This window comes from Ylistrum balloti, unplaced genomic scaffold (genome assembly GCF_031769215.1).
Source record: "Ylistrum balloti isolate Yb309-2 unplaced genomic scaffold, AGI_CSIRO_Ybal_v1 Utg371020, whole genome shotgun sequence".
In the NCBI taxonomy this organism is placed as follows: domain Eukaryota; kingdom Metazoa; phylum Mollusca; class Bivalvia; order Pectinida; family Pectinidae; genus Ylistrum; species Ylistrum balloti.
The window spans coordinates 327,664-355,633 of NW_026782567.1; the positions used below are offsets into that span (position 1 = coordinate 327,664).

At 32.9% G+C, this 27,970-nt stretch overlaps 1 protein-coding gene across 1 annotated transcript; it reads left to right on the forward strand.

Annotated features, from left to right (window-relative positions):
* The first annotated feature begins 812 nt into the window (after positions 1 to 812).
* On the forward strand, positions 813 to 26,593 carry LOC132560141 (band 3 anion transport protein-like). The gene is made up of 23 exons (XM_060224790.1): positions 813 to 848; positions 1,625 to 1,952; positions 5,286 to 5,491; positions 6,369 to 6,735; positions 7,524 to 7,614; positions 8,481 to 8,665; positions 9,010 to 9,158; positions 9,603 to 9,783; positions 10,487 to 10,622; positions 12,573 to 12,659; positions 17,251 to 17,437; positions 17,694 to 17,990; positions 18,927 to 19,119; positions 19,561 to 19,773; positions 20,877 to 21,025; positions 21,430 to 21,624; positions 21,910 to 22,224; positions 22,885 to 22,974; positions 23,367 to 23,533; positions 24,122 to 24,375; positions 24,685 to 24,854; positions 25,770 to 25,943; positions 26,513 to 26,593. The coding sequence occupies exons 1-23, from the start codon at positions 813 to 815 to the stop codon at positions 26,591 to 26,593; spliced, it is 4,251 nt and encodes a 1,416-aa protein (XP_060080773.1).
* The last annotated feature ends 1,377 nt before the right edge of the window (positions 26,594 to 27,970 follow it).

Sequence of the window (27,970 nt, forward strand, 5' to 3'; positions counted from 1 at the left end):
AGAAGAACTGACATCAAATTACATTGTTATATCTGCATTTTAGGAACACTCAGTCGACATCAAATTACATTGTTATATCTGCATTTTAGGAACACTCAGTCGACATCAGATTACATTGTAATATCTGAATTTTAGAAGAACTGACATCAGATTACATTGTTATATCTGAATTTTAGAAGAACTGACATCAGATTACATTGTAATATCTGAATTTTAGGAACACTCAATCGACATCAGATGGCTTCAGAATTTTTTAAGAGTTTGATATTAGATGACCTTGTGATATTAGAATTTTAGATGGACTTGATGTTAATAACATTGTGATATCAGAATTAAAAAAGACGTTGTGAGATGATACTTTGATATCAAAATAACAACACCTTAGACTCAACATCATATCAGAAAAGGACAGTTTGGACATTATATAGGAATATTGTCATCGGTCAGAATATAGATTTGGTAAAGTTGACAGGTATGAATGCATTACCTTGACATATTTTGAAGGTCACAGGTGTCAGATATAATGAAAATATCCGTCTTCTATCAACATTATTTTGAAGTGCCATCTTTAAATTGTGAAGGTATCTGGCCACTCAAAATAGGAAAAATAATGACTTTGATCTCTTAAATATCAACAGGTCAGCAATACAGGCCTTATAGACCTTTCGATGGTTTCTTTTTATTTCATAGATGTATAACAGTCATTGAGGTAATTTGTGTAGAATATGTTTCTTATGTTTATAGTTTACTTTCAGTATTTGCCTGTTTTATATATTTTCAGTATTTGCCATCCATAGTTTGCCGATGACATAATGGCCTTGCTTGGGAGGGATAATAGTGAGGACCTTGTAAGTTAATGTACCCTGAAAAATATATCTAACCATTCAATGGCTGTCAGATGGCATTTATTGTCAATATGAATGCAATCTAATGGATAGATAGATAAAATGCCATCTGTTAGGACATCAGGAAACTGATGTTACTGTGATTTTCTGTCACCCAGATTACATTCATATTTGAAACAATTAAGTACAGTCTGACAACTGTTCCATAGTCATATTTACATTTCATTTATTTTGAAATGTTTTTTCCTGAAAGATTGTTCTCATCTGATAAACAAAGCTTCAATGTACATATAATGTGACATTTGAGATATGCAGTAAGTGTTTCCATTATGTATGTTAGTATGGTGCTAAAATGACATCACATTATTTTTTTCTCATCAATTCTAGTAGAATAAATCAATATATTCTTGTCATTACAATCTACAGTGACTGTGTGTTAATGGATGATTATGTTCCTAAATTAAGTTATAAACATAAGACTGAGTGATGAAAGTACCGTTACATATGTATTATTGTAGAATGACAGAAGAGTACCTGAAACGAGAAAAATGATCACAAAAAAAAGTTGCATTATTCGAAATTGCAGTAGAAACTTGAAAAATATGCAGCTTTCATTATGTACTTATTTTAAAAGTAAAACCTCCAAACTATGCACTGTATCTTGAAAAATTCCGGTTTGAAGGCTGACATGTTTAGATTAATCATTCTTGATTTTATTTGTAATTTGGATGGCAAAAATACATTGTAATTAACAACACAAGTTATAATTTTCCCATCAGAATTATTCGGAGGAGGCTCAACCTCTGACTAGTCCTGGAGCTTTAGAGGAGGGTCTCAACACCTCCCAGGATGATTCTGATTACATCGTACAAGATCCAAGTTTCTCTCACGTCGTTGACGTCCATGAAGATCAGATGCGTGCCGAAGAGCGTCAACGAAAGGAAAATTTGAATGATGATGTCGAAAAAATGTTTGAACTTCCTAAAAAGTTTGACATTTCTTCTCTAATATCGGGATCACCGGCAGTTGTTTCCGAGCAACTTACTCCTGAGCATGTCACCACTATACAAGGGGAGACAAGGCTGTATCGTGAAGAGGACTATACAAGTAAGTTATCTCCCTTCAGTTTTAAAATATAGTACTGCAACTCTTTTTCAGAGAATTTTTATTTAAAAGTGTCCATGTTATATTTTTAATAATGTAGCAACAATGCTTAAAAAAAATTGAATTTTCTTTTTGCTCTGAACTACAATGATATTAATTACCCAGAATATATATAGAATGTAATTTGTAGTTTGTTGCTAGATAGAGACAGCAGTGCATTATAACAGATTTGTTTTTGTTAGTGTCATATAATTTTCCTTTATTTTACATCATCGATTTTTGTCAAGTCTATGATAAAATGGGTATACTAACATTTAGAATGATGTGCATCTTGTTGCAGTGTGTGGTAAACAGATTTTGAATGTAAATGTAAGAAGAACAAATAATTGTTTACATTATCTCATAGATGTGTAATTGTGAGAATCAACTTGATACCTGAGGAAATTTGTATATTGCTTTACTTTTAGGAACTTGTCGAGTGTGGCATTAATCAGATACACACTTAAACACATAAAGAAACATTTGCAGATTATAATGTAATTATCCTAATTTTGCAAGCAAAAAAAATAAAATGAAAGAATAAAAAATATGAGATATTTTTGAAAAAAACCTACAGAAAAACTTCCTAGTCTGTATGTATAGTCAATGTTTTTATGACCGACACATCATTAGAGTACCTTCTGTTAAGTTCTGTACATGGCCGACTTTTGACTACAGGTGGTTTATCAATTGAAATGTCATCCATGGGTAAGTTTGGTTGGTGTTATCTGCACTATATACTGTACCTACCTGTTGTAAAAATTGTCTCAAAACATGAATGTTTGCTTCCTGTTATTTTTATGTCCCTTGCCACTTCATGGTCGCGGTAACCTTACTGTTTCATCATCAAACGTAATTTTGTTTCTGCACATTAAATATATGATAATATGCAGCCCAAGTTGTGATTTGAGAATAGTCAGTTAATAAATATACAAATAATTATGACCATTCTGTAGGCAGGACTTAAATCTATTTGTTAAGTCCTAATTATTACACCATTAACAAACTTACACTTATAAGATATGTTAAACAAGGTTTTTTGTGAAAAATAACACAATATTGGAAAGCTTTGTCTAACTCCAGTGTCAACATAATCATAATTCAAACTCAAATTTGACTCCTGAAAAAATGCAAGGAGAATAAGACCAGGTGTCCCAGAAGAGTAAGTGTTTTCTACTTCATCGATGACACCCACCATGTAAATCTTGGTCAATCCAAGTAAATAATGCCTTTTCTAATGAGAAGGTATACAATAACAGAACCAACAGGCAATATACAAACATCAAACATGTCCAGCTTCCTATCACACAAAAAAATAGAATATTTCTCAATAAGATCTCTATGACTGCTGTAAAACTTTCCGAAAATTTTTTATCAATTGCATCTTTTGAAGTCCCTGTGTTACAAGTTTGTCCGTCAGTTGACGACTTCTTGCACTTAGATTTACCATAGCTTCGGGGACTATTAAGGTAGTAGATATCAAAGACCATTCCAGTGCAAGTTTCAGCCGACTTTTGATAACATGCCATTAGAAATTCTGGTTAGATATTCCATTTTCATAATAATCAGTTTTGGTGTTTAAAAAGAAAAAATCTAAGACAACTATTCTAATCTACTAAGTTTCACACAAGTTCTGTGAAATCTTTATAAAGCAATGAGTTCAGGTATTAGAGATGGTGAATTTTTATTATTGCTGAAGTTTAAATAGCTTTGGTCCCTGGTAGTAGTATTGTTTCCAACATACTTAAGGTCCATACTTCATTAAATATTCTATTCCGTTATGATGACCATTTTCTTTATCATTGCTCTGAATGTGCAGATTAATCTGGGGTGTTGCCTTTTATTCCTAAAACGAATAAAAACATGAGCAACATTAGATATTGAATGCTTTTGTCCCTGAATGTTTTCAGTAGTCCACCTGTTTGTGTTTTAAATAAAGATGTGTGCTGCCTAAAATGTGCATCCATAGTTTTATGATTATTTCCCTTTGATGAAATCTTCAATATAAATCATGAATATTGTGTATAATTTAAAACTATTATCAATCATCTTTTATCAATATTAAATTAACACTAACTAACATAAACTTTTCATTATAGGGCAGCATACATTTTTAAAGAATTTATTGTTTATTTTTTGTTGGTTTTTTTATTAACACTAATAAATGGTATGTGATGATTATATACATGTTGAATGTGTTGATTTGCATTACCACTTGACATGCAGTTTTCTGTAGCATGTTTGCTCCACCTTGACCTTAGTCTATATATAGCCCTGTTTTCTTTGTGAACTTGTTACACATTGATATATATTTTTCATTTTAATTCTGTATTTTAGTTTGTGATAACACAGAATCTTGGAATCCTCATAGCCTTGATTTTTTTTCACACTGTGCTTGCTGTGTCAAACCTTTATTAATTGTCTTAAAGTGGATTCATTAACTCAGTGAGTCATATACAACGTTAATTTCCTGCAGAGATACCTGATAATAATTCATCCTTGTAAAGTCTGATTTTTTTTTATAGATTCTTACTATTTTTGTACTTTCCAGATTAAAATTTTCTATAAACAACCTTAACATAAAGCTATATTTTAATTTGATGGTGTATTTAATTGTTGACAGGTACATACAGAAACAAAGCTAGTAAATCTCTTCTGTTTAAAAAGTATTGGTTCAATATTAGGATATTGACATCTGATTTAGAATTTGTTTATTATATAAATTAAAAATCTGAATGCAGATTCTGGTAGAGACAGTGGCCAACCTCTCAATCACCAAAAGATACATAAAGTATAGAATTGAATGAACAGATTACATGATACCTGATATTTGTTACATTGTACAGAAAACTTTCATTCACACCGTACATCTTTATTGTTATATTACTTACTGTGAATCATGTTAATGTTTGATAAATCAGTAAACTTGTATTCGAGACCTGAAACCATCAGCAAAATTTGTGAAAATTTGACTTAAAATGTTGCAGATCACAAAATTTCATTTGTTTAAATTCAGTTCTTTCAAATTTTGACCTGTGAATACTGATAACTTGAGCTACCATTACGCAGACTTTTTGTTCAAAGAAATATTAGTACAAGAAATTCCAACTTTCTTCTTATCTAAGAGGTGTTTTATTTTGTGTGATGTCAACATTTTAGAAAAAGTAGAACATTTGCAAGGTTTAAGGTCAATGGGTCAGTATATATGATGTGCTAATGATGGCTGACATACACAACTATGTATTGGTGATTTAGTTTTGACTTGACCTTGACCTTTTGATGTAACCTTTGTTACAGGTCATCGTCGAGACTCCTTCCCCCATATCCATCACCCTCTCAAAGCCCTACGCAGCAGTCGTTCCAGCAAGAGCATCAGGGATGATAAACCCAAGAAGAAGAAGAAGAAAAAAAAGAAGAGGAAGATGCACACAGCCAAGAGTTTTCCATCCCGATCTGCCACACTGTCACCACCAATCCCTGAAGTAGAGGTCGAGGAATATGATGTATGTCAGATATTGTGTATCATTAATCTACTTAGTATATAAGTCAATCGCAACAGGTTCGGGATAAGTTGATTTTTTATTAGTGTGAAACGTCTACTGGTTTCACCTGAACAGTGGGCTCCAGGACCTGCATACCGGGTGGTATCTGGGCAAGGGATATAAAGAACCAATGGAACCTCAATGAGAATTAACAGCGTTGGCTCTACCCCAGGATTTATGTTGTCACGTTTTTTATTAGATTATCTACTTATATATATCCAAGGATCTGAACAAAAAGTATTATATCTCTGAAGTAAGGAATGAACATGGTGTAATGTAGTCTAATTCTTGTGAATCCAAAGATTTCATTATAAAAGTATTTCTTTATTTTGCTTCTAAATGCCCGAAGTGAAGGTTAAGAATGATGATGTACGGGGGAGTCTTTATTCTAAAAAGCTAATTTACGAAATTATCATATATTAATTCATCCTCGAATTTCCTGACAAGAACTTGAATTTCGGCAACACGTTTTAAATTAAAAGATATTCAGTTTGCACTATTAATGATATATGATAGTGTAGTTTTGCCTGCAGCATTTGAAAAGATTTCGGAAAATTCAGAAGGGTAATATTAATAGTAAAACCTGTCTTAAAAGCCACTTATATTAAATAAAGGCCTCTTGTCTATATAAGTCAATTGTTTTGGTCCAACCGTAACTCGATTCATGGCTATTGGATATTTGTATGAAGACGTCTTGTCTTGCCCTACTCCCTTTAAGCAGCATTTATAGACAGGGTTGACTGTAGTATATGAATAATTAGGAATTTTCTATTCCTCAAAACGTTTGAGCCTTAGAAAAGACAATAACTGTGGTTTTGTTTTTCTTGTCATCATGCAGATTTCCCCACCTGGATCCTCATCCTCTTCTATCTCTAGCGATGATTTTGACGACTACAGGGGAGAGGATGATATTGACCTGCCATTGTTGGTGATTACTGAGCCAGAGAGAAATCATAAAGAGGCTTCATCACACGACGACAAAGTTGGTTTCTATATCGGGGACAGAGCAACTTCACCTCTATCTGACTCTGACAAAGAGAAGAAAGAAGAGGCTTCAGCAAAACCTTCCTCTCCCAATAAAATATTTTATGTCGGTGATTTTGCAGATGAACCTCTCCTGTCTCCATTTGCGAATGATGACCGACGTAAAAGTGATTTCGGAATTAACTATGAAGAGCAGAAATTGAGCGTGAAGTTTTCCATTGGTAAGGTTTGATCAATATATGATAGAGGATCATTTAAAAGTTATTTATAAACTATAACATGTTATAGTCCTTTCATTCACATCAGGGCCATAATTGCTTAATTGGTCAAGACACTTTATCTAAGTCGTTCTGGATGATATACATGGGACCTCCTTTGTGTTGCCTACTGAGGTCTGGTGACCTTTCCTCAAAATGCCACTGGCTGTTCACATGATGACAATTTCATCAATATCTAGTGTAGGATTATGTATGTTTTGACCTTCGTTATACAAGTTCTCAAAGACATATATATTGCTGTCAAGTCAGTAGTACTTAGTACTAGTTTTGAAATCTTTGACATCTGTTGATATTCTGAACTTATTTTCAGGAAAATTCTTGTTTCAGCATTCTTTGGAACTTATAAGCCAAAGTTATTGTCACACTTTCTTTCTTCTTGTCATCATTACATTAACCCTGTTATCAAAATATCTCCTCGATCAAGCCTTAAACTCATTTTTCAACAATACTGGTGTTAACCTGTAGCAAGTTATATTCGTTGGTGTGATATTTTTTACTATCCATGAAATGATGAGACATGTGTGTATTAGATGTTATTTTGCTTCCAAATCTCGAAATTTTCATTTGTTATTACTGGTATATAATTTTACTGTTCCATTTTCAAATCATGAAAATTATTTTCGATATCAAGAAGCTTTAGTGTGATAATTACCTCATACTGTCAGTGAGGACCATTTGTACTAAATATGATTTCTCTGAACGTTTTGAACTAAAGTTAGGGTGTGTTGTAGGTGCTGATGAAAGTACACCTACACTGAAGAGCATTAATTCTGAGGCTAGTCAAGGGAATGGAAGTAACAATGCGCTTCACCCTTCAAGCAGGTAAGTTAAAGATCAACAAAATATCTAATGGAATAAATCAAGGTAATGCAATATTTACCAAATTATAGTATTGACTTATGATAACTTTCTCCTTGCACTCCTAAACCGTACAAATAAATTATAGAGGTCTATACCATGTGTTAGATTCTTTGTAATTTTTTATACTGAAAGTATCTCATAAACAAACAATTTATATACAAACAATTTTTAGCCCACCTGGCTGAAAGGACCAAGTGAGCTCTAGGGATACAGCTGCATCCTGCGTCTGGTGGCTGTCAACTTTTTACTATATATTGCAACTATTCATTAATTACCAAGGGGATTTTTATCAAATTTGGTATGAAGCATCCTTGGGGAATGAGGCACCAATTTTGTGTAAATGTAGGGTCTGCTGTCCCCCCACATTTCTGTAGGAATTGCAGGATATTGTCCAAAATTGGTCTGAAGCATGCTTGGGTGAAGGGAAATAAGTTTTGTATAAATGGTGGATTTTGGCCCTCGGGGACCAGATGAGCTGGGCCCTATAAGGAAAATCTATGAATTTCTTTAAATTATGTCTTGTTCTCTAAGAATCGTATGGCCTACTAGGGGAAATAGATGCAGGTGTTTAAGTGTTTTTCCTTTTGTTTAAATCAATCAATTTTGGTGCACTAAACCAGGTGAGCGATATAGGCCCTATGGGCCTCTTGTTGCTTAAATATGGCCCTAGGCTTCAGAGTTCTTCGACATACACTATAACTCTTCTCTCATTGTTGATTGAATTTTACTGTATCTTTCCATTGGGAAAACAAGAACAGGATGTAATGTAACATCATGTCTATCGGCAGTGATATTTGTTTTCATCTCGAAAAATATTTAAATTTCAGATCTGAGCCACGCATCCAAAAACATCGCCATAAACACCATCACCATGACCCTTTCAAACAGGAGGATCTGCTGTTACGAAGACAAATTGGGAGTGAAGTTAAGATGGAGGATTACCTCAAACATGTTCCTACAGAAACTGAGGAAGCCATCTTACTGCAGAAGGCTGATTTGGATGATATGACTAGTATGTACACTTAAAAGTGTCACTGAAAAGTGTGATAACGAACCAGTCAAAATTCTGATAGCTAGATTGTAATGTCACTGAAAAAAAGCATCAGAAAGTAGTTAAAAAAATCTGATCAATTAGTTTTAATAAAGCCATTATTCTGATGCATGACTTTGTTGTACAGAAAAATATTTGCTGCAATCTTTCGGTAAAAAGTTAGAAATTTAAAACATTGAAAAATACAATTCAGTTCTGTATGGTTTTATGAAGATTCTGCAAATGATTGGGAAAGGAAAGCAATATCTAATTCAGGAAATCATTTTCTTTAATTTCTAGTTTCAAAAATCCTTTCAATTTTCCAGGCCATCGTTTGGAGAATGTACGTGGAATTCGACGTCACAAAATAGCCAAGCATAATGCTGTTGCTTCCATTGTTCATATTGGGAAATCTGATAAGGGGAAGAAAAAACCAATTCTGAAAAAAAAGAAGATAGATCACAGTCCACATGAGGTGAATATACTCTATCTTTTTCAAAAATGTTAAACAAGTATTTTGTATCTTAAACAGCAATCTAACACATTTCTTATCAGAAACTTATTATATGGATAAAAGAAATTGCAATGTTGAGGATATGCAGATCAGTAAGAAATTTCTGTTTTTATGATTGGTGCAAAAGAATTTTACCAAATTTATGAAATCAATTAGTTTCGATTAGTGCAGAGTTAGTTTGCAACCTGTTTAAGATTTAACCTATCCGCTAATTCTAGAATGTTCCGTAAAATTTGCAGAAATAATTTTTACCTTATAGACATGGAAACCAAACTTTTGAAAAACGGAAAGTTTATTTTTTTAAATCATGTTATTTACAAAAAATTTTTTGGAAACAGTAATAAATTTTTGAAATTTGCTTTGGCTATGTATACATTTACTAAAAGTGGATGATTTTCTGTGTAGGTGTTCGTCGAGCTTGACGAGTTGTATCTAGGTGATCACAATGATTTTGAATGGCGGGAGAAGGCCAGGTGGATCAAATTTGAGGAAGATGTAGAAGAAGGAGCTGAAAGATGGGGCAAACCTCATGTAGCCTCTCTGTCATTTCACAGTCTTCTGGAACTCCGACGAGGACTTGAGAATGGTAAGTTCCATGCAAGGAAATCTGATTTAAATCATCAGGATTGTTGCTTCCATTCACATCAGACATTTTATTTTCTACTGTACATATGGTAAGATCTAGTCTGGTTTATATGATGTTTCTGGTTAAGTCAGGGGTGTTCAATTCAGAAAATTTTTCATAAGCGCAAGGGCTAATGAACCTCAGCTCAGCAACAAACATACAAAATGTGTATCACAAAGAGATAAATGATGGGTCTTGTTCACATGTCAGTTTTTAAAACTTATCGTTAGATCTCTGATGTACTAAACTAAGTCTAATTTTATATTGTCTACACCATCAGATCTGTGATGAACCAGTATAATTTTGTATTTTCTATAACATCAGATCTGTGACGTACCAGTATAATTTTGTATTTTCTATAACATCAGATCTGTGACGTACCAGTATAATTTTGTATTTTCTATAAGATCAGATCTGTGACGTACCAGTATAATTTTGTATTTTCTATAACATCACATCTGTGACGTACCAGTATAATTTTGTATTTTCTATAACATCACATCTGTGACGTACCAGTATAATTTTGTATTTTCTATAACATCAGATCTGTGACGTACCAGTATAATTTTGTATTTTCTATAACATCAGATCTGTGATGTACCATTATAATTCTGTATTTTTTCTGTCAGTTTTATGACAATGTCTTGTTTGACAAATGACACAGGTTGTTTGCTGTTGGACCTGGATGCTACAGATTTACCAACAATAATTAATAGCATCATCGACACCATGATTGTACATGATCAGCTTCGACCGGAGAACAAAGGGAATGTACTCCGCACACTTCTCCTGAAACACAGGTTTGATTCCTTTTAAATACTTCTAATGTATCCAGATACTAAACAGTCTCAGTGAGAATGTTTTTATATACATGATTCATTAATGCTAATCTTTGAATGACATATTCTGTTTTTTTGTTTTTATTGCGATTTGTTGTAAAAGTTGACTTTTGTATTTGAGCTGGTATTTCTCTGTGCCTATTTTTGTTCTGTTCTCCAGCTTAAACAGATAGATGAATATTTTTGCCAGTATGTTTCAATTGCTGTGGCGATTGTTTGAAAACCACTTCCTGGTAGATAGAAAAGTCCAATGTGTGAAATTGATGCATGGGTGTGGAATACTAAGCAGAACATAGCATTGAGATATTTATGTCATGTATCTTCTATATACCAGGATATTTTAACATGCACTTTAAATGCACTAGTGACAAGATATTCAAACAAAACACAAATATCTTATTTCCTGTTTTAGTCTGTGTATTTAGAATCCATCTGTAGATAGAGGTTTTGCCTGTTTCATATCAATCATGTCAACTTCTTTAACTTATATTCGTGTTTTTAATTAAGTTTCTGTATCTTATTAATGTTAAATTAATATTTTTATGAAAATTTGAATTTTGTTCCTAATGGTTTACGTAAATCTTAATTACTTCCATAACACTTTGTGAACAAGATTGTCTATTTCAGTTATATATTAGGTAAAGGCAAGGCTGTTTAAAATCAATTGGCAAACACTTACCTCTTATTGAATAAAAAAAATAATTTCATTGTGAATTTCAGCTGCAGTTAAAAGGTGTGTGAAACAGATTAGTTTTTGTATTGGTAATATAGAAAACAAAGAAAATAAATAACTGAAAAATGTGGTTTTTTTGGTTGGTATGAGACTTGCGAAACATATTGTGCTTGATCACACAAGAATTCCCAATATACTTTCATAGGCTTAATCACACATGAATTTTCCCAATATGCTTATATAGAGATTAGGTACAGCAAAGCTTTCTGCCTATAGGCTGGGAATGATTATGAAATTTACAAGATTTGATTACTAGTATATTGGTAGCTGTTATACTATCGGTTCAGAGTTCAGTAGGCAGTTATATACCTACATACCAAATCTGATAGAAATTTGGCAATATAGAAAGTTTTTAACTTGCAAATACCAATACTGTGAAGCACAACAGCAAAAAAGTTATCTAAACAAATAATTACTGATGCTTATCAGCCCTGATTCAAAGGAACCCCTGACTAGTAGTGTCAAAATACTTGTCGAGTTGAGACAGAGGAAGAATCAGTATTGTCATTCTAAACTTAACTCTGGATAAAACATTTCAAGTACATAACCATATATAGCTGCAAATTACCTCTAATTCAAAACTCTCCTTTATCTCATACTTAAAAAAATATACTCAGCTTTGTACCTTTATTTTCTGTGACAATTATTTTCTCTTTACTTTCAACCTTAATCAAATTGAAATTAATTATCTTAATACGTAACATATTTGCACTCTTCTCAAACTGCGGTCAACACACTAATTTATTGAATTTTTAAAGAGAAAAAAATATCTTTAGAATTCTTTAAGTGACAAAATTTTATCAACTGAATCACGTACATCACTATGATTTAAGTTACAGCCTTTCTAACATGTAACATTTTTCATAAAGTTTATATTCCTGTAAACTTTCAAAAGAAAGTTAAATTTCTTAAATTAAATTTTGAAGTATGAAAAAGTATGACATAATATAATTGTATGTGGTTAAATTTTATGCTGCCTAAAAGTTGTAATACAAGTTTATCTGAATTGAACATCTGAGTAACGAAAAAAAAATTATCTTAATATATTTATTGAAAAAAAAAGAGCAAAAAAATAACATTTCTTTGTTAATGTTGAATCATATGTATGAAGGCCATCAAACCATAACATTTCAAACCAGCATCAGACTTTGAACTTTGAACCCATACGTTGATTTCAGACATGTTGGAGAGGGAGTGAAAACACTAATACGTCGGAATATCTCATATATGAATCTTAGAGCAATGGGATCGGACAATAAAAACAGGTTGGCGTTTTTGTTGCCATGGTTACTAAAATCTCTTCCGATGCGGGAGAAATTTTTATAGCAAATGACCTTGAATTTTGACTGCATCAACAACTCCTCTTTTCAGCTATGAACAAATTAAAAAGAAATTCTTTTCTCACAATTTTCATCTCAATATTTTAGAACTCACGATTCACTTTGTTTATCAAATAATAAAGTTTGCACAATTTATTCTTTTGTTCCTAGTAAATAATTTCATTCAGAATTCAAGACCATCTCCTTTATGTGTGAATTAATTCCTTCCTTTTGTTTTGCTTATTGCTATTTAGTTTTATGGTAATGCCACGACTCTTCCTCCTAACACCTCCTAGTCATTAACATTAACATCGTTGATTTGTAGAATTAGTATTGATTGGATCTGGATATTCGATGTTTATTTTTACAGTTATATATAACATTAAGGTGGATCCAGGGAATAACCATAGTATTTTCAACTTAAAAAAAATAATTTGAAATTAAAAAAAAAAAATCTGGCAGATGAAAAGAATGTGCAGGTCTAGAATAAATTAAAAATTCCCTAGGTCCACCACTGCATGTTACTAATATTAGATAAATCACCTCTATGAGGAGCCTCCGAGCAGTAACTGACTGGTCAACATTTGAACTGCCACTGTGTGCCTCCTGGATTTCCAATGGTCAAAGTAGTAAAATTGGAACTATTAGTACATCTGCTTTGCTCACCGCCGTGGTTACATATGTACCAAATGGGGCAGAAAATTACATGGATCACCCACCTTGGTTACCATAGTTACATATGCACTGTTGGCCTTATAAACTTTGTGGTACTTATCATACTGCTGGACTTTGGGACAGGATACCAGTTTAACAGTTACATAATGTAGGCTTACACTTTACTTAATATGTAACACTTACCAGCTACTTAGTGATAATGACAATGCTAGGTTCTTGTATAAACAAAGTCAGGATGATCAAGTGATAATGACAATGCTTGGTTCTTGTATAAACAAAGTCAGGATGACCTTGGGATAAGACAATGTTTGGTTCTTGTATAAACAAAGTCAGGATGTTAACAACTTCTTTGTGTTGATGGTTATTATCAAATTCAGAAAGTATTCTGCCCTATGTGAAAATGTATATATGATAATAATATTTTTGATATCAAGCTCACCTAGCTTGAAGGGGCTATGACATCCATTGTCTGTCTAGTGTCAACTTTTTCCCTAAACAACTTATCTATAATAACCAAAGTTTTCATATTTAGCTGGAAGTTTCCAGGATAAAGCCAAATAAAGATTGCAAAAAGAAAATAACTTAACTGTTAACCAAAGTTACAAGAGTTAAATTTGTTAAATCACTCGAACAGCTTCTTCTGATAAACTTAAAAGCCCAGATTCATGATGTTTGGCTGGAAGGTTCCTAGAGTGAAACCCAACTATTGTTGTGAAAAGAAATGACAATGGCGGATATTCAAGGTCACAGAGGTCAACTTCTCAGAAATCTTCGAATTAATTGAAAGGCCTAGATTCATTTTATTTTTCTTACAGGTTCCTATGATGAAGTCTAAAAAGTTTACAAAAGAAATGACTTTATCAATATTTAAGTTCACAGGGGTTAATTTCTTAAGATACTCAATCAACTTCTTCTAAATTGCATCAGCTAAATTTGTCCACAGCAGAATTCATCAGTAGTAGATAGGTAATATTTTCCTTGCAGTGTAAGCATGCTAGTTCAACATTTATTTAATAAACAGGTTTGATATTGAGACAGTTTGAATGTCAATGATACATGACATTAATGTTAGTTGTGAGAAACATTTATCATTATGTGAGGGACACTGGCCCTTTGGGCCTCTTGGATCAAAGTCTATCACTTGTGTGAAGAAATTTAGTGTCTTGAATGGAAATATAATAATTGGATCTTCTTCAATGATAACAACCCCAGTTTGTTCAACATTCACAGTAACTATGTTTGAATTTGTTGCAATTTTTAACAAACTGATCCATTTTAATTACTATTTTGTACATATATTAGGTGTCTTCCCCTAGCTGTCACGTGTTAAGTGTATTCTCTGATGCAGAATATATTATACAATCCATAAGGATATAAAATGCATTTACATGTAACACACAATCTGAACTTTACTCTTGTAATGAAATATTTTTATTTAATTCTTAATTAGTTCTTCCAGGATGTTATATATTCCATATCCTTACAAATATGACACTGTGAATACATATTTAAGTATGCCTTCGAGGTGTCTCTCCTTGGGAATTGTAGCTTTTAGCTTTGTCAATTCTGGCCTTTGGTTTTTTGGGTAATTGGGATATTCAAGACCAGTGGATAAACCTAGGCTGCCTTCCTTTGGACCAGTTATATAATATCATATACCCGGTATGTTTTACCTTATATGTTTACCATACATCGTTTGCATATTCAAAATGAGTTTCTGTATAAGAGACGTAATATCTTTGAATTTTGATTCAGTTAATGAATTGTTAGATTGTTTCTCCTTGAAATGTTAATTGTCTTCCCTCTTAAATATCTCCCTTTTCATTCCTGTTGTACTCTTTGGCAATTTAATTATCTCCCTTTATTGGATAAACATTTACAGAGTAAATTAATTTATCACAAATAATTAGCTTATCCCCTTGAATAAGGGCATGAAGCTTGATTTAGAGTTATAATAACTTTACCGACAGAATCAGTCAAGAAACTAACTTGAGATATATATAGGGGTAAATTTGCAAGGGAACATTTGTATTCTAGGTAGGGAGAAAATTGATTTAGGAGGAGAAAAAATCAGGAATCAAAATGTATGAAAGAGGAAACATAGAAAAGAATTATCGAAGCATTGATTTGTTTTATATCTTCACCTGGTTGTGTTGAATTAATATACTAATTAAAATAAAAAAGATAAAGGATATTGATGTGTTGTCTGCTAATTAAGTTAGATTAGAAATAGAACAATATCTTTTTTAAAGAGAAAACTGATCTTAGCTTATTTTGTTGATTTTACAATGATATGACATGAGTGGATTTCTAGGAAAGCAGTAACTGGTAAATCCTTATTTTTCTCTACTGTCACTTAGCAACATGTGAAGCCACTGTAGCAGATGTTTCTTTCATAGCTAATTATTTTGTAAGAATATTTCTTGAAACAATTCACTAAAATAGGTTTTATGTTTCACAATTAAGCATGTAGAATGTTATCAAAATTTTTTCTTTCAGCATATCACAAGAGAATGATTTTATTTGTTTGGTATTTTATACAAGACACAGACCTGTTGTAAATTCAACTTTCATTCTTTATGCAGGGTCAATTTGTGCATGTGATTGTTGCCTCAGTTTTCATGGCCTGCGCTTTGTGAAAAGGGGGAGGGAAGGTATCGGTGGTACCAATGTTTTAAAGCTTGAGAAAATTTCCATAGGTTTTCTTTAATATTTTATCAAATAGTATCATAACATCAAGTTCTATACCCATTAATGTTAAGGTGGTCACTGGTCAAGGGTGAACAGTCAAAGGTCACATGATGCTTGGGAGGGTATCCTTGCTTACAGTATTGTTCTATTCTTTTGGGTTTTTTTGTGTCACTTTAGAGCATTACATATATTGTTAATATTTGGGAGGTTAAGGAGAATATTGGTAAGAGAAGAGGCCAATATGGCACCTACAAAGTGTATTTATTTTGGGAGGCATTTAACTTTTATTTGCAGCTTTTTATATATATATATTTATGATTGATGCATCATATTTTATCACTTAACATAATTAATCTTTATTATTTTAATATTGAAACAATTCATATTGTCACTTTAGCCACTTTTACTTACTGTATATTACACCTTAACTGTTGTACACAGTATGTACAGCCCAAGCACTTCTATTGCATTTGATTCTAATAGCTATTAAATATACACAATGATAAATTATATGTTAATCATATATCAACCAATATTACAGTAACTGGAAAAACCAAACTTTAGTTGTCAGTAAGTTGTAATCTGGAAACTTTTGTTTTTGTTGAAATGCGAGCTTGCTGTATTAATTGTTTTTGCTTTTACTCAGCGTTCACTGTTGTTGATTTAAATATTGAGAACAAGCTTAACGTCAGTGTTATATCTCTTGTTTAACTATATATACACACAGCCAGACCTCGTTATCTCAAAGTTGGTCTGATCAAGAGAAAACTTTGACTTTTACAAGTTTGCGATTTAATTGTGTTTAACAAGTATTCAATTTCAGTGTGTTTAAATGTGTTTGGTGTGAAGTGTTGTTGGGAACTGACGATAAACTGTGAATTAATTGCGGTCTTCATATTATACGAGTTTGAGATAACAAAGTCTGACTGTTCATTCATATGTACAATATGCAAAATGTTATTGTTTTATCGTATGAATTGGGATACTTATACAATACAAACTTTGTGGATTTCCAAATTAATAATGTAGTCATATTAAATTTTTACAGATAACAACCACAAAACCACAAATATTGATATGTAGTAAACATATATGTTGTACTGTAATCAAATTATAGATTTATTTTTAGACTGTATTTGTAATTTTGTGTTGTACAATTCATTTTCTGCAGACATCAGGGAAACAAATTATCATTAATGAAGTCATTTTCCTCGGCAAGTTTTGGGAAAACTGCATCATCTGTTTCCATCCCAATGCTGGAACGTAAAGAAAACAAAGGTGACAAAGTCAATGGAAAAGGCGGTAAAATAGAAGCCAAGGACCTGCAGTTTGTCAAGGTCGATGTGGACAATAACATGGTAGGTTAAAGGTGAACAAGTTAGATGTAAATGTAATAGGTCAAAGGTCAAAGTTTATGTGTAGATTATAGAGCTTGACATTGTTAATTGGACAGTTGAAAGGAAAATTTTTTTCCTTCGATCCTTTCAGTAACCTTTAAATACTGAAATGTAATTGTTGTGGTGTTAAGTTTGGTGTCTTGTGTTAGATTGGTGTAGATTTATGCATCAGTTGATTATCTGAAAGATTTGAGCTTTGTTTATTATCATTCAACAGCAGACTGATGGCGTTCACATTGGTATTACAACACCGGAAACAAACCAGCGGAACATCCGGGACATCACTCGACGTATCCCAAAGGGTGCTGAGGCCATCACTGTACTTGTAGGGTCAGTTGACTATTTGGACACACCTACAATGGCATTCGTCCGATTGGCTGAAGGACAGATACTCGAAAATCTGACAGAAGTTCCACTTCCTGTGCGATTCTTGTTTATATTACTCGGGCCGGAGACAACATCCATGGATTACCATGAAGTTGGACGATCAATTTCAACGTTGATGTCAAACCAGGTACGTATTTATATGTGCCATTAATTATGTTTATTATTTATTCTTCATCCTTAAACAGGTGTCTCCCTTTATAAAGACCACTGATTTGGATTCTCAATGTGTTACACAAGTCATTGTATTAAGGCCACCTCTCTTTGATCCCTTTAGTGGCCTTTCCAGACTGGTTCAACTACATAATGCTTTTTGATTTGAAGGGATTTTATTCTTTGCTATATTTAGATTGAAAAATAATCACAAATGATAGATACCCTTGAAATAAGATTGACTAAACCACTGTAGGATGTAGTTCTCTTTTAAAACCACTGTAGGATGTAGTTCTCTTTTAAAACCACTGTAGGATGTAGTTCCCCTTTAAAACCACCGTAGGAGGTAGTTCCCTTTTGAAACCACCGTAGGAGGTAGTTCCCTTTTGAAACCACCGTAGGAGGTAGTTCCCTTTTGAAACCACCGTAAGAGGTAATTCCACTTTAAAATTGTTAGTGGATGTAGTTCCTTTTTAAAGTTGACAATTTTGGGATTTTGATAAAAAGAGAACAAAGTTACAGTTGTAAGAATGTTTCTGTGATGTCTCCTTGATATAACATTATCTTTTCAACATCATATGTAAGACAGTGCAGATATATTGTTGTCAGCCTTGCATGTAAGTGAGTATTGGTATATATTCTTATATCAGATTTATATAGACAGATTTATATTTACACAATAGCATAAAACCTAAAGAATAAAAAATGCAGTTTCTAGCTCACCTGGCCCAAAGTGCCAAGGGAGCTTTAGGGCTACCAAGGCATCAGTCGTTCGTCGTCTGTCAACTTTCTCTGTCGACTTTCTCTATAAATAGCAACTTGTAATGAATAACTGAGCAAATTTTATTCATACAATGAACTAAATGACAAGTATTAATACATTTTATGTTTATTTAAAATTTGTCCATTTCAGGATTTCCATGATGTAGCGTACCGAGCAGAGTCGCGTGGTGAAATACTACATGCCATTAATCAGTTTCTTGATGAATCTATTGTGCTTCCCCCTGGTGACTGGGACCAGAAAACACTTCTCCCTATAGCTGAAATGAACAAAAAGAGAGCAAGATTAAGAAAGAGGAAAAAACAGAAAGAAGAAGAGAAAAAAGGTTATATTACAACACTTGTTATAATTTATTGTAGAATTGTGTTCTTGGATGTCCTGGTCTTTCTTGATCTTTGAAAGAATTGTTATTTTGAAACCCACGTATGTACAATTGAAAATTGAAATGTATTCTTTATCGATATAGTAAATATTTATGAAGATGAATACCAAAAAATTAGTAACTTTTCTGATGTCCTTACATAGGATTATGAGGAAGAATATAAATATTTTGTTTGCTCACTTCTTAGTCAGTTTTCTTATGTTTAAACACAATGATGTTTTTTCACTTAAATTCAAATTTAACAAATTCACATGTCACTTAAGGAGGTATTTATATCACAGGTTTACTGGGTACACATTTGCTTTGACACTTCCAAAGTGTTCCAATTTTAACTCCTTATTTTGAAATTGAAAATTTTTATTCAAATTCAAATTTACTGAACAGCATTGCTGAAGAAAGTTGAGGAGGAGAAGATCCCGTCAGATCCCCTGAAGAGGACACGTTGTTTATTTGGCGGCCTGATCAACGATATGAGACGCAGATATCCTTTCTATGTCAGCGACTTTACAGATGCTCTCAACCTCCAATGTGTTGCAGCATTTGTCTTCATCTTCTTTGCCTGTTTTGCTCCCTGTATTGCATTTGGAGGTCTTCTTGGTATGTGATTTTACAACTTATATATTTAGCTTAAAAGTTGATGGTTTAATATCAATATTATATTCGACAACCTGTTCGCGTGCGATCAAAGGAATTTAGGCCGAAAAGATTCCATAAGTTCCCTTAGGGTATGCAGGGCTTCTAAAGTGATTAACAGCATACCTACCGACCTATCAATACATAATTAACAAAAAATAGATTGCTATTAAAACTTATCTGGCATGTAGTTTTACACGAACAGGCCAAGTTAATCTGATAATGATGTTTACATCATGTAATGCCACCTGGTGGCAGGGTCGGTAACCCTGGTCGTGAACGACACACATGTTCGCGGTTCACTGCCCACCAGGTAAACTGTAATCACTGGTCAGAACTTGGTCGTAATTGTGAGGTCAATTATCATTAATTAGTGGTCGTTGGGACTGTAAGAAGTGGTCGTAATACGGAATAATGGGGTGGTTGTAATGCTGAAGCGACCAATACAATGATAGATATTGGAAAAAAACGGGACTGAAAAAAGTGCCCGTAATAGCGGGGTGGTCGTAATTTTGAGGTGGTCGTTAGGTGAGGTTTCACTGTATTTATTTGTTTCAATGTTTCTATTTTTATGTTTTTTGTCACTTGAGATGTTAAGATAATAAGATACTGAGTTGTTATGATAAGATTTTAAGATATTAAGTCACTAAAATGATAAGATACTAAGTTGTTAAGATAATATGTTAAGATAATGAGAGATGATGAAATGTTAAGTTACTGAGTTGTTAAGATAATATATTAAGATAATGAGAGATAATAGATTTTTTAAGATATTGAGTTGTTAAGATATTAAGTTTTTAACTGAAGGACCTTGACCACTTAGAGGTTATCAGATGTAGAAATCTTACAGTTATGTGATTTTACTAACCAGGAAGTTATCAGTTTTCATTGAAGAGTTTAGTTGTATTTACTTTTTAGTGTACTAGAATCCATAATTTTCTGTACAGAGGTGCAGGGTGAATGATAGTTAAATAAGTGTTTGTAACAACTGTACAGCACACACTACAATGTCTTTGTGATACTATTACTACATTTTAATTTCAACATTGTTTTATTGGTGACTAAAGAGGAGAAGACAGGAGGTTACATTGGAGTAACAGAAACTGTGATCAGTACATCAGTGAGTGGTATCATATTTGGATTGTTTGCCGGGCAGCCCCTGATGATAGTGGGTGCTACAGGTCCGGTTCTAGTCTTTGAACAGTCTTTATACAAGGTAGGTACATTTAGAGGTTTGGAATAGCTCCGTCATTTATATTGACCATAAATGCCATAACAAAACAGTTTAGTGCCTGTATTTACATTCTTGACGTATGTTGCAGTCTGATACCATTTATAACTTAATTTAAACTCAAATCAATTTAACATTATCAAAAGTTCAATCTGTTCAGTGGGAAAGTTATTCTAACAGTAAATATTCACTGTTTTAACAGTCAGTACCTTAAATCACACTTCATTCTACTTCTATAGTGACATTGCCATGCATATGTAAGTTTTGAAAATATATTTCAGGATATTATTCAGTTTTAGATGGCACAGATCTATGTGAATTTGCAATTTAAAAACATTGTTAGAATTGATATAAACTTTAAATATATTATGTTTTTCTTCTTTTTCCAGTTCTGTAAAAGTAATTCCATCGAATTCCTCACGATGCGAGTGTGGATTGGATTCTGGGTAATGATGATCTCAGCCTTCTTTGTAGCCATAGAAAGCAGCTTCTTGGTTAGATACATCACACGATTTACAGAGGAAATCTTCGCCATTCTTATCTCTCTAATCTTTATCTTTGAAGTCATCAAAAAACTAGATAAAGTAAGTCAAGAGAGTGTTGATTTTTACCATGGTGACATTGTTATGGTTGTTTATTGATACATTGTCCTGTTCATTCTTTATCATAACATAAAATAGAATTATATCAATGGTCAGATGAATCAAACTTTATTTAATACTTGTATAGAGCTCAGCGGCAATTTAATTATGAAATATTTTGAGGCAAAAAAATTTGTAAACAACCAAAAAAAAAATAAAAAATGATTAAACCTGTGTTTATATTTGTAGTGTAAGGAATTAATCATAAACATCTGTTTTATTTTTCAGACATTTTATTATCATCCTCTGGTGCCATTGGTGGATTATTGTAAGGATTTCGGCTGTAGACCTGATAATGAATCCATTTTGTATAATTCCTCATATTTGTACACAAACACTTCCAACACAAACTTTTCATCAGATCTCATCTACAAGCATCCAAATAACTCGGATCCCTATGATGATGAGGATGACAGTGACCACAAACATAAAATCCCTCAACAACCAAACACAGCACTGATGTCGTGTATCCTAACTATAGGCACCTTCCTTCTGGCCCACTTCCTGAAAATATTCAGGAACAGTAAATTTTTAGGCAGAAGTGTAAGTATAAGCATGGGTTATGTAGTTGCTGCTTTGTCTGTCCGCCCCACCGTCCGTCATAATTTTGATATTTTTCATGCTTAAATTTTGTCTGGAGCATTAAACTAAAACTATAAGAGGTATTTACTAGAACTTCCTAGATAGATAGATCTTAACAAGAAAGAGGTCAGTGCACAAGAACCATAACTCTCTCATTGCCCATTGTAATTTTTCATACTTAAATTTTGTCCCAATCTGGGAGCATAACCTGTCTCTGACAGTCCTTGTTGTACCAAGAAGCTATTTAAATCCAGGGGTAGAGCCAACACCGTAAATTCTTATTGAGGTTCCATTGGTTCTTTATATCCCTTGCCCGGATACCACCCGGTATGCAGGGCGATTGAAGAATAGGGAAAACTAAGTATATAAGTCAATCGAAACAGGTTTGGGATAAGTTGATTTTTTATTAGTGTGAAACGTCTACTGGTTTCGCCCGAACAGTGGGCTTCTTCAGGTCCTGTTGCGATTGACTTATATACTGAAGAAACTATTTATTTATGATATTCATGATAAACAAAGCTGAATTTGGAAAAACATTACAAAAGAATATGGAATAAACATGTCAGTAGTTCAGTTTGTAATGCCTCAACTTCATCATTAACTTGGGTCCAATACTTTCAGGCAAGGAGAGCTCTGGGTGACTTTGGGATCGTCATATCTATCATCCTGATGGTTCTGCTGGATTACTCTATGCCTGACATATATACACAGGTAAGTGGTATAATATATCATTTATAGAGACTTGGTAGTACGTCTTGAATGCTTTTTTTGTTTAAGTAATTTTTCAAAGGAGTTATGTCCCTTTAATTCAATAATAAAGTGATGGAAACAAGCATAGGAATTATTTCAAAGTAGTTTTAAAACATCTGATTGCAATTTCAGTTTGATTCTGTTTATATGCATTACTGATGTACAGATTTGACTATATATTTTTGCTTCAATTATTTATAATTGTGTTCTTGTGATGTAAATTAATTCAATTAATTTTTTTTTTTTTGTGGGTGGTGTTTCTTTGATTGTATAAGTGCTTTTCCAGTTTAATTTCACATACATAGAGAAACATAGAGATTTCAATGTTATCTTTACACTTTTTTATGTTTCAGAAATTATCTATTTCCAATACCTTTGAGCCGACGTCGCCCAATAAACGTGGCTGGTTTGTACATCCGCTTGGTACAAAGAAGCCTATTCAAGTCTACATTATATTTGCATCATTCATTCCAGCTTTCCTTATATTCATTCTACTGTTTCTTGAAACCCAGATAACTGAGTGAGTATACAAACGATTAACATGCCTTGTTTATTTATCATTTCGAGGTCATACATGGTGTAAACATCGAAAAAATCTAAGAGATAATTTATATAGGTGCTCTATTGTAATGACGTCGTCAGTCTGTCAGTCTATCCATGTCTGTTTTTTTGTTTTGTGACAATATGTCACTGTCTGTTGGGTAAATTTCTGTCAAACCTCACACAATGCTTTGAAGGAAGTACCTTCATGGGAGTGAGAGAGGAGGAGGATATGAAAGATGATAAGAATTACAAGCATTCACTTAACACAACACACAATGAATTATTGCTTAGTCTGCACATTGTAATGCTTCATAAAGAAGTGTCTATGTTGCCATGAAAGATCTAGAGAAATATCAAATCTATTTTGTATTCTGTGTGTAAGCAATAATCCTTTATCAGTGTTCATTTTGTATTTAGTCTCAAATTTAACATCAAACATTGTGATGCCCCTCTAGACCTGTCAGTGTTCTAGTTTGAATAGTCTTGATGAAAATATGGGATAGCTGATCATGCAACTATTTACCTGTGAAACATAGATAAAAAAATGTATTCCATGCTGTTGCAGAATGATATTGAACAAGAAAGAGCTCAAGATGAGGAAGGGGTCTGGGTTTCATCTGGACCAGGTATTGATGGGGGTGATGACATTTGTGTGTGCCCTGTTTGGGTTACCCTGGATGTGTGCTGCCACAGTACGTACCATTGCGCACACATCAGCTTTGAGTGTTATGAGTCGTACCCATGCTCCCGGTGAAAAACCTAAATTGGTGGAAGTCAAAGAACAACGAGTCACCAACATACTGATGAATGCTATGATAGGTAAGATCTTTATGGGATGTGGCTTAAAGAAGATTGTAGGAAAGATATCAGTGAATAAAACCTCTCAAAGAATTAGATTACAGTAGTGTCATCATTCTAAGACTTGTTAGTGACACTGAGGGCCTAGGTTTGAACAACATATTAAAAATATATAAGATAATGTTTAATCCTTGAATTTGCTTTTCTGATTTTGTAACGGAAATTCTAGATGGAACTTATAAGATTCACAAATTATTTTTAAATACTTGACTGATGATATTTTTATTTTGTATTATAGTGAATGACCTATACTGATCTGTTGTGTTACAGGTGTGTCCCTGACTTGGGGTCCTCTTCTACGGGCGATTCCTATTGCTGTACTGTTTGGAGTATTCCTATACCTTGGCGTGTCCTCCTTGAGTGGGGTCCAGATGTTCAAGAGAATGAAACTGCTTCTCGTTCCAAACAAGTATCATCCTTCTACCAGTTATGTCAGGCGGGTGAGTGGAAAACTTTCATGCTGGGTTATCTTTTCTAGAAATTTATTGGTCAATCTGCTGCCAAGTAACTCAGAACTCATTACATACAAGTCCTTCAATGATTCTTACAAACTTGAATTTAAGTTTCTGTCTAAAAGAACTTCCAGACTTTTCTATTTTGATGATTATATAACAAACATACCGAGTAGAAAAGCCAGACTTCTATCCAAAATAGTGAGTTTATTTCACTATGCACAAATTTTGCCATTTGTTTTCATAATTACAATTTCTAATTTTATCTAAGACTTGCCTTTGAAATAACAGGAACTAAAATTTATCATAAAACTCTGTCTCATTATTAAATTTGCTAAAAAGTGGGTGGTTGATACAATTATTTTTCACATAGATGTCCAGGGTTTGATTATCCAAGCAAATATGGAAAGGTATAGCTGTCACATACCTGACCATGATTAATGCATTTAGCTTGTTTTGCAATTGTAGTAAAATAAACAAACTTATTATTTATGTAATAAGTTCAATATTTTTCTTGCAAACCAAAAGTGAAAATAGTAAAATTTAGACACAGGTATGATACTGAAGATATCCAAAGAGAGATGTCTTGGAATTTCCTTTTAATTGTATAAAATAAAGAAATAATTGTAGCAGCAAGGTCACCAGTATTTCATTACAATTTTATTAATTGTATCTTTATTGATAAACTAATTTTGATACAAGTTTTGTTTTTTTTACCTGTACAGGCGAAGAAAATATTTTCTACAATTTCATTAATTGTATCTTTATTGACAAAGTAATTTTGATACATGTTTTTTTCTTTTTACCTGTACAGGTGGAGACAATGTCTTCTGCAATTTTATTAATTGTATCTTTATTGATAAACTAATTTTGATTCATTTTTGTTTTTTTTTACCTGTACAGGTGAAGACGATGAGGATGCACCTCTTTACAGTGGTACAGGTGGTGCTGTTGTTATTGCTACTCATTGTCAAGATGTCAGCCGCTGCTCTTGCATTCCCTCTATTTGTTATCCTCTTAATTCCTCTTCGTCTCAAACTTCTCGGATATTTTTTCAAGCCTAGTGAACTTGAAGTGGTATGTACCAGGTTTTTTTCATTCCTGCTTTATGGAGATATATAAGAATAACAATATACCTGATGATGTTAACTTTTATCAATTTGAACATTCTTCTTTCACATGGTGTTTGGTTATTCAGTGATATTAAAGTAAGATCATGTTATTAGGGCCCTGCATCTCTGGCTCTTTGCTTACCTGTCAGTGTTCTAGTTTATTTCAATAAAGCAATTGTCCTGCATTCAAATTAAGTCTGTTGGTTTAAAGCCTACATCGGGTAGTTGCCAGATACTGACCATGGGTCAATAGGTTTTACTCTGGGAATTTCACCTTTCCTCCACCACCCAAACCTGGTCACCCTTAACTGACTTTGGCTGTAAATAGAACTTAAAGCAACAACGAACCTAACATTCAGATTCAAATTAAATTCAATTTATTGAAAAATGATAAACAAAAATGTTATTTAATTTTGACAAAAAAATTAGTTTGTACTGTATATGTGAAGATGTTGGTGATATTTTTTTTAAAACTTTGATTGTATATTATAGATGTAATTTCATTTCATTGTCTTAATATTGATTTTTTGACAGCTTGACAAAGAAGAAGAGGACAGTGATTTTGATGATGAAGATGATCCAGATTTCTACCAACAGGCTCACATGCCGGTGTAGATACTGGTATATTTCATTAAATTGGTGTCAAAATGTCATGAAAATGAAATCTGTTATCCATGCACGAGTAACTCAGCACCAAGTGAAGCATGGAAATGTTGATTCTTGTGAGAGCTGGATTAATGAAGCTGACTTTAGTAGTATGGTCAGACTAGTGGAAGCTGGATTAGGTTTAATTGTTGGATAACTAGATTTATAAAGTTTTAAAGTACTTCTTCTGTATTGTCAGCTGATAAATATTTATCAAATTCCATCAAACCTATTTTCTCATGGTCATTGTAAAACCAGATTTTCATTTCTTAGCAATTCAACTTGTAAAAGATTTTATTAAGGTGATGCTAATTTTATCTCTCAAGTTTTGAATTCCATCAAATTGATCTCATGTTTTATCAACCAATATCAGCTAGTATGAATTTCTGAATTTTAAAATGAAACAACAAAAAGACAGAAATTTTGTATTTATTAAATTTGATACCAGTTATGCTGCCTTTCAATTGAGCCTGAAAGTAACTTTTTTTGTATTTTTTAAAATTTTGTCTCAGAATCCAATTTCTTCAACAAGAATTCCGCTTAGGAATTGTCCACTTAGGACCAATTATTACACAGAGTTATGATGAAAAATGTTATACAAGAATGAAATTCTTATATAATACAGTAATTTAACTATAAGAACATTTTTATAATATTGGATAATAGCCTGGCTATTTAGTTATGTAAGGGCTAGATTGTAGGAAATAGTTACAGATATTTAACATATGAGGGTTGTACAAATATCCAGCTTCAGACAAGGAGTAGAAGCTGCCTGTCTTGTTTATATGGTTGGTACATAGTACTGTATGAAAGGCTCCCAGTTTTATCTTAAAAATTGTTTTGCACTCATCAATAACTTGAAAATATATTTTCCTTAAAGTTTTAAACAATTTGATGTAGACGTGTAGACCCTGATAAAAAATTAAATATGTGGCTGTTGATAGAATTTAAATACTTAACAGACAACAGTGCTGAAACAAGGGCTAGATGTCTCACAACAAAGTGTTAATAATATAGAAATAATAGTGCAGGTCTGCACAGATATTTATTTCAATTATATTGAAATGTTGATCAGATCATCAAATAATCAGCCGTCATTCCTCTACTCATATATCATTGCCTGCTGTTTTAGGTAATGTCTGGGGCAGGTCTTGCTTTATAAGACTTGTCAGATTTCTTATATAGGATTACAAGGTCTTATTATGCCTTAGTCTTTGCTCATCAGAGAAACTGTGATCAACAGATAGCAATATCATGTTGTACAGCATTTTACATGTACTTGTAAAGGGAGATAATCTTCATTTTTATGGGGAATGATGTATTTTTAATCATAAAGATTTTTGTGTT

What these genes read in the sequence shown, in the direction of transcription:
- LOC132560141 (XM_060224790.1), top strand. Translation starts at nt 813, where the DNA reads ATGGCCTTGCTTGGGAGGGATAATAGTGAGGACCTT. An exon ending in CCGACGAGGACTTGAGAATG is followed by an intron (nt 9,784 to 10,486) that starts GTAAGTTCCATG and finishes CAAATGACACAG; the next exon opens with GTTGTTTGCTGTTGGACCTG. An exon ending in AGCCTAGTGAACTTGAAGTG is followed by an intron (nt 25,944 to 26,512) that starts GTATGTACCAGG and finishes ATTTTTTGACAG; the next exon opens with CTTGACAAAGAAGAAGAGGA.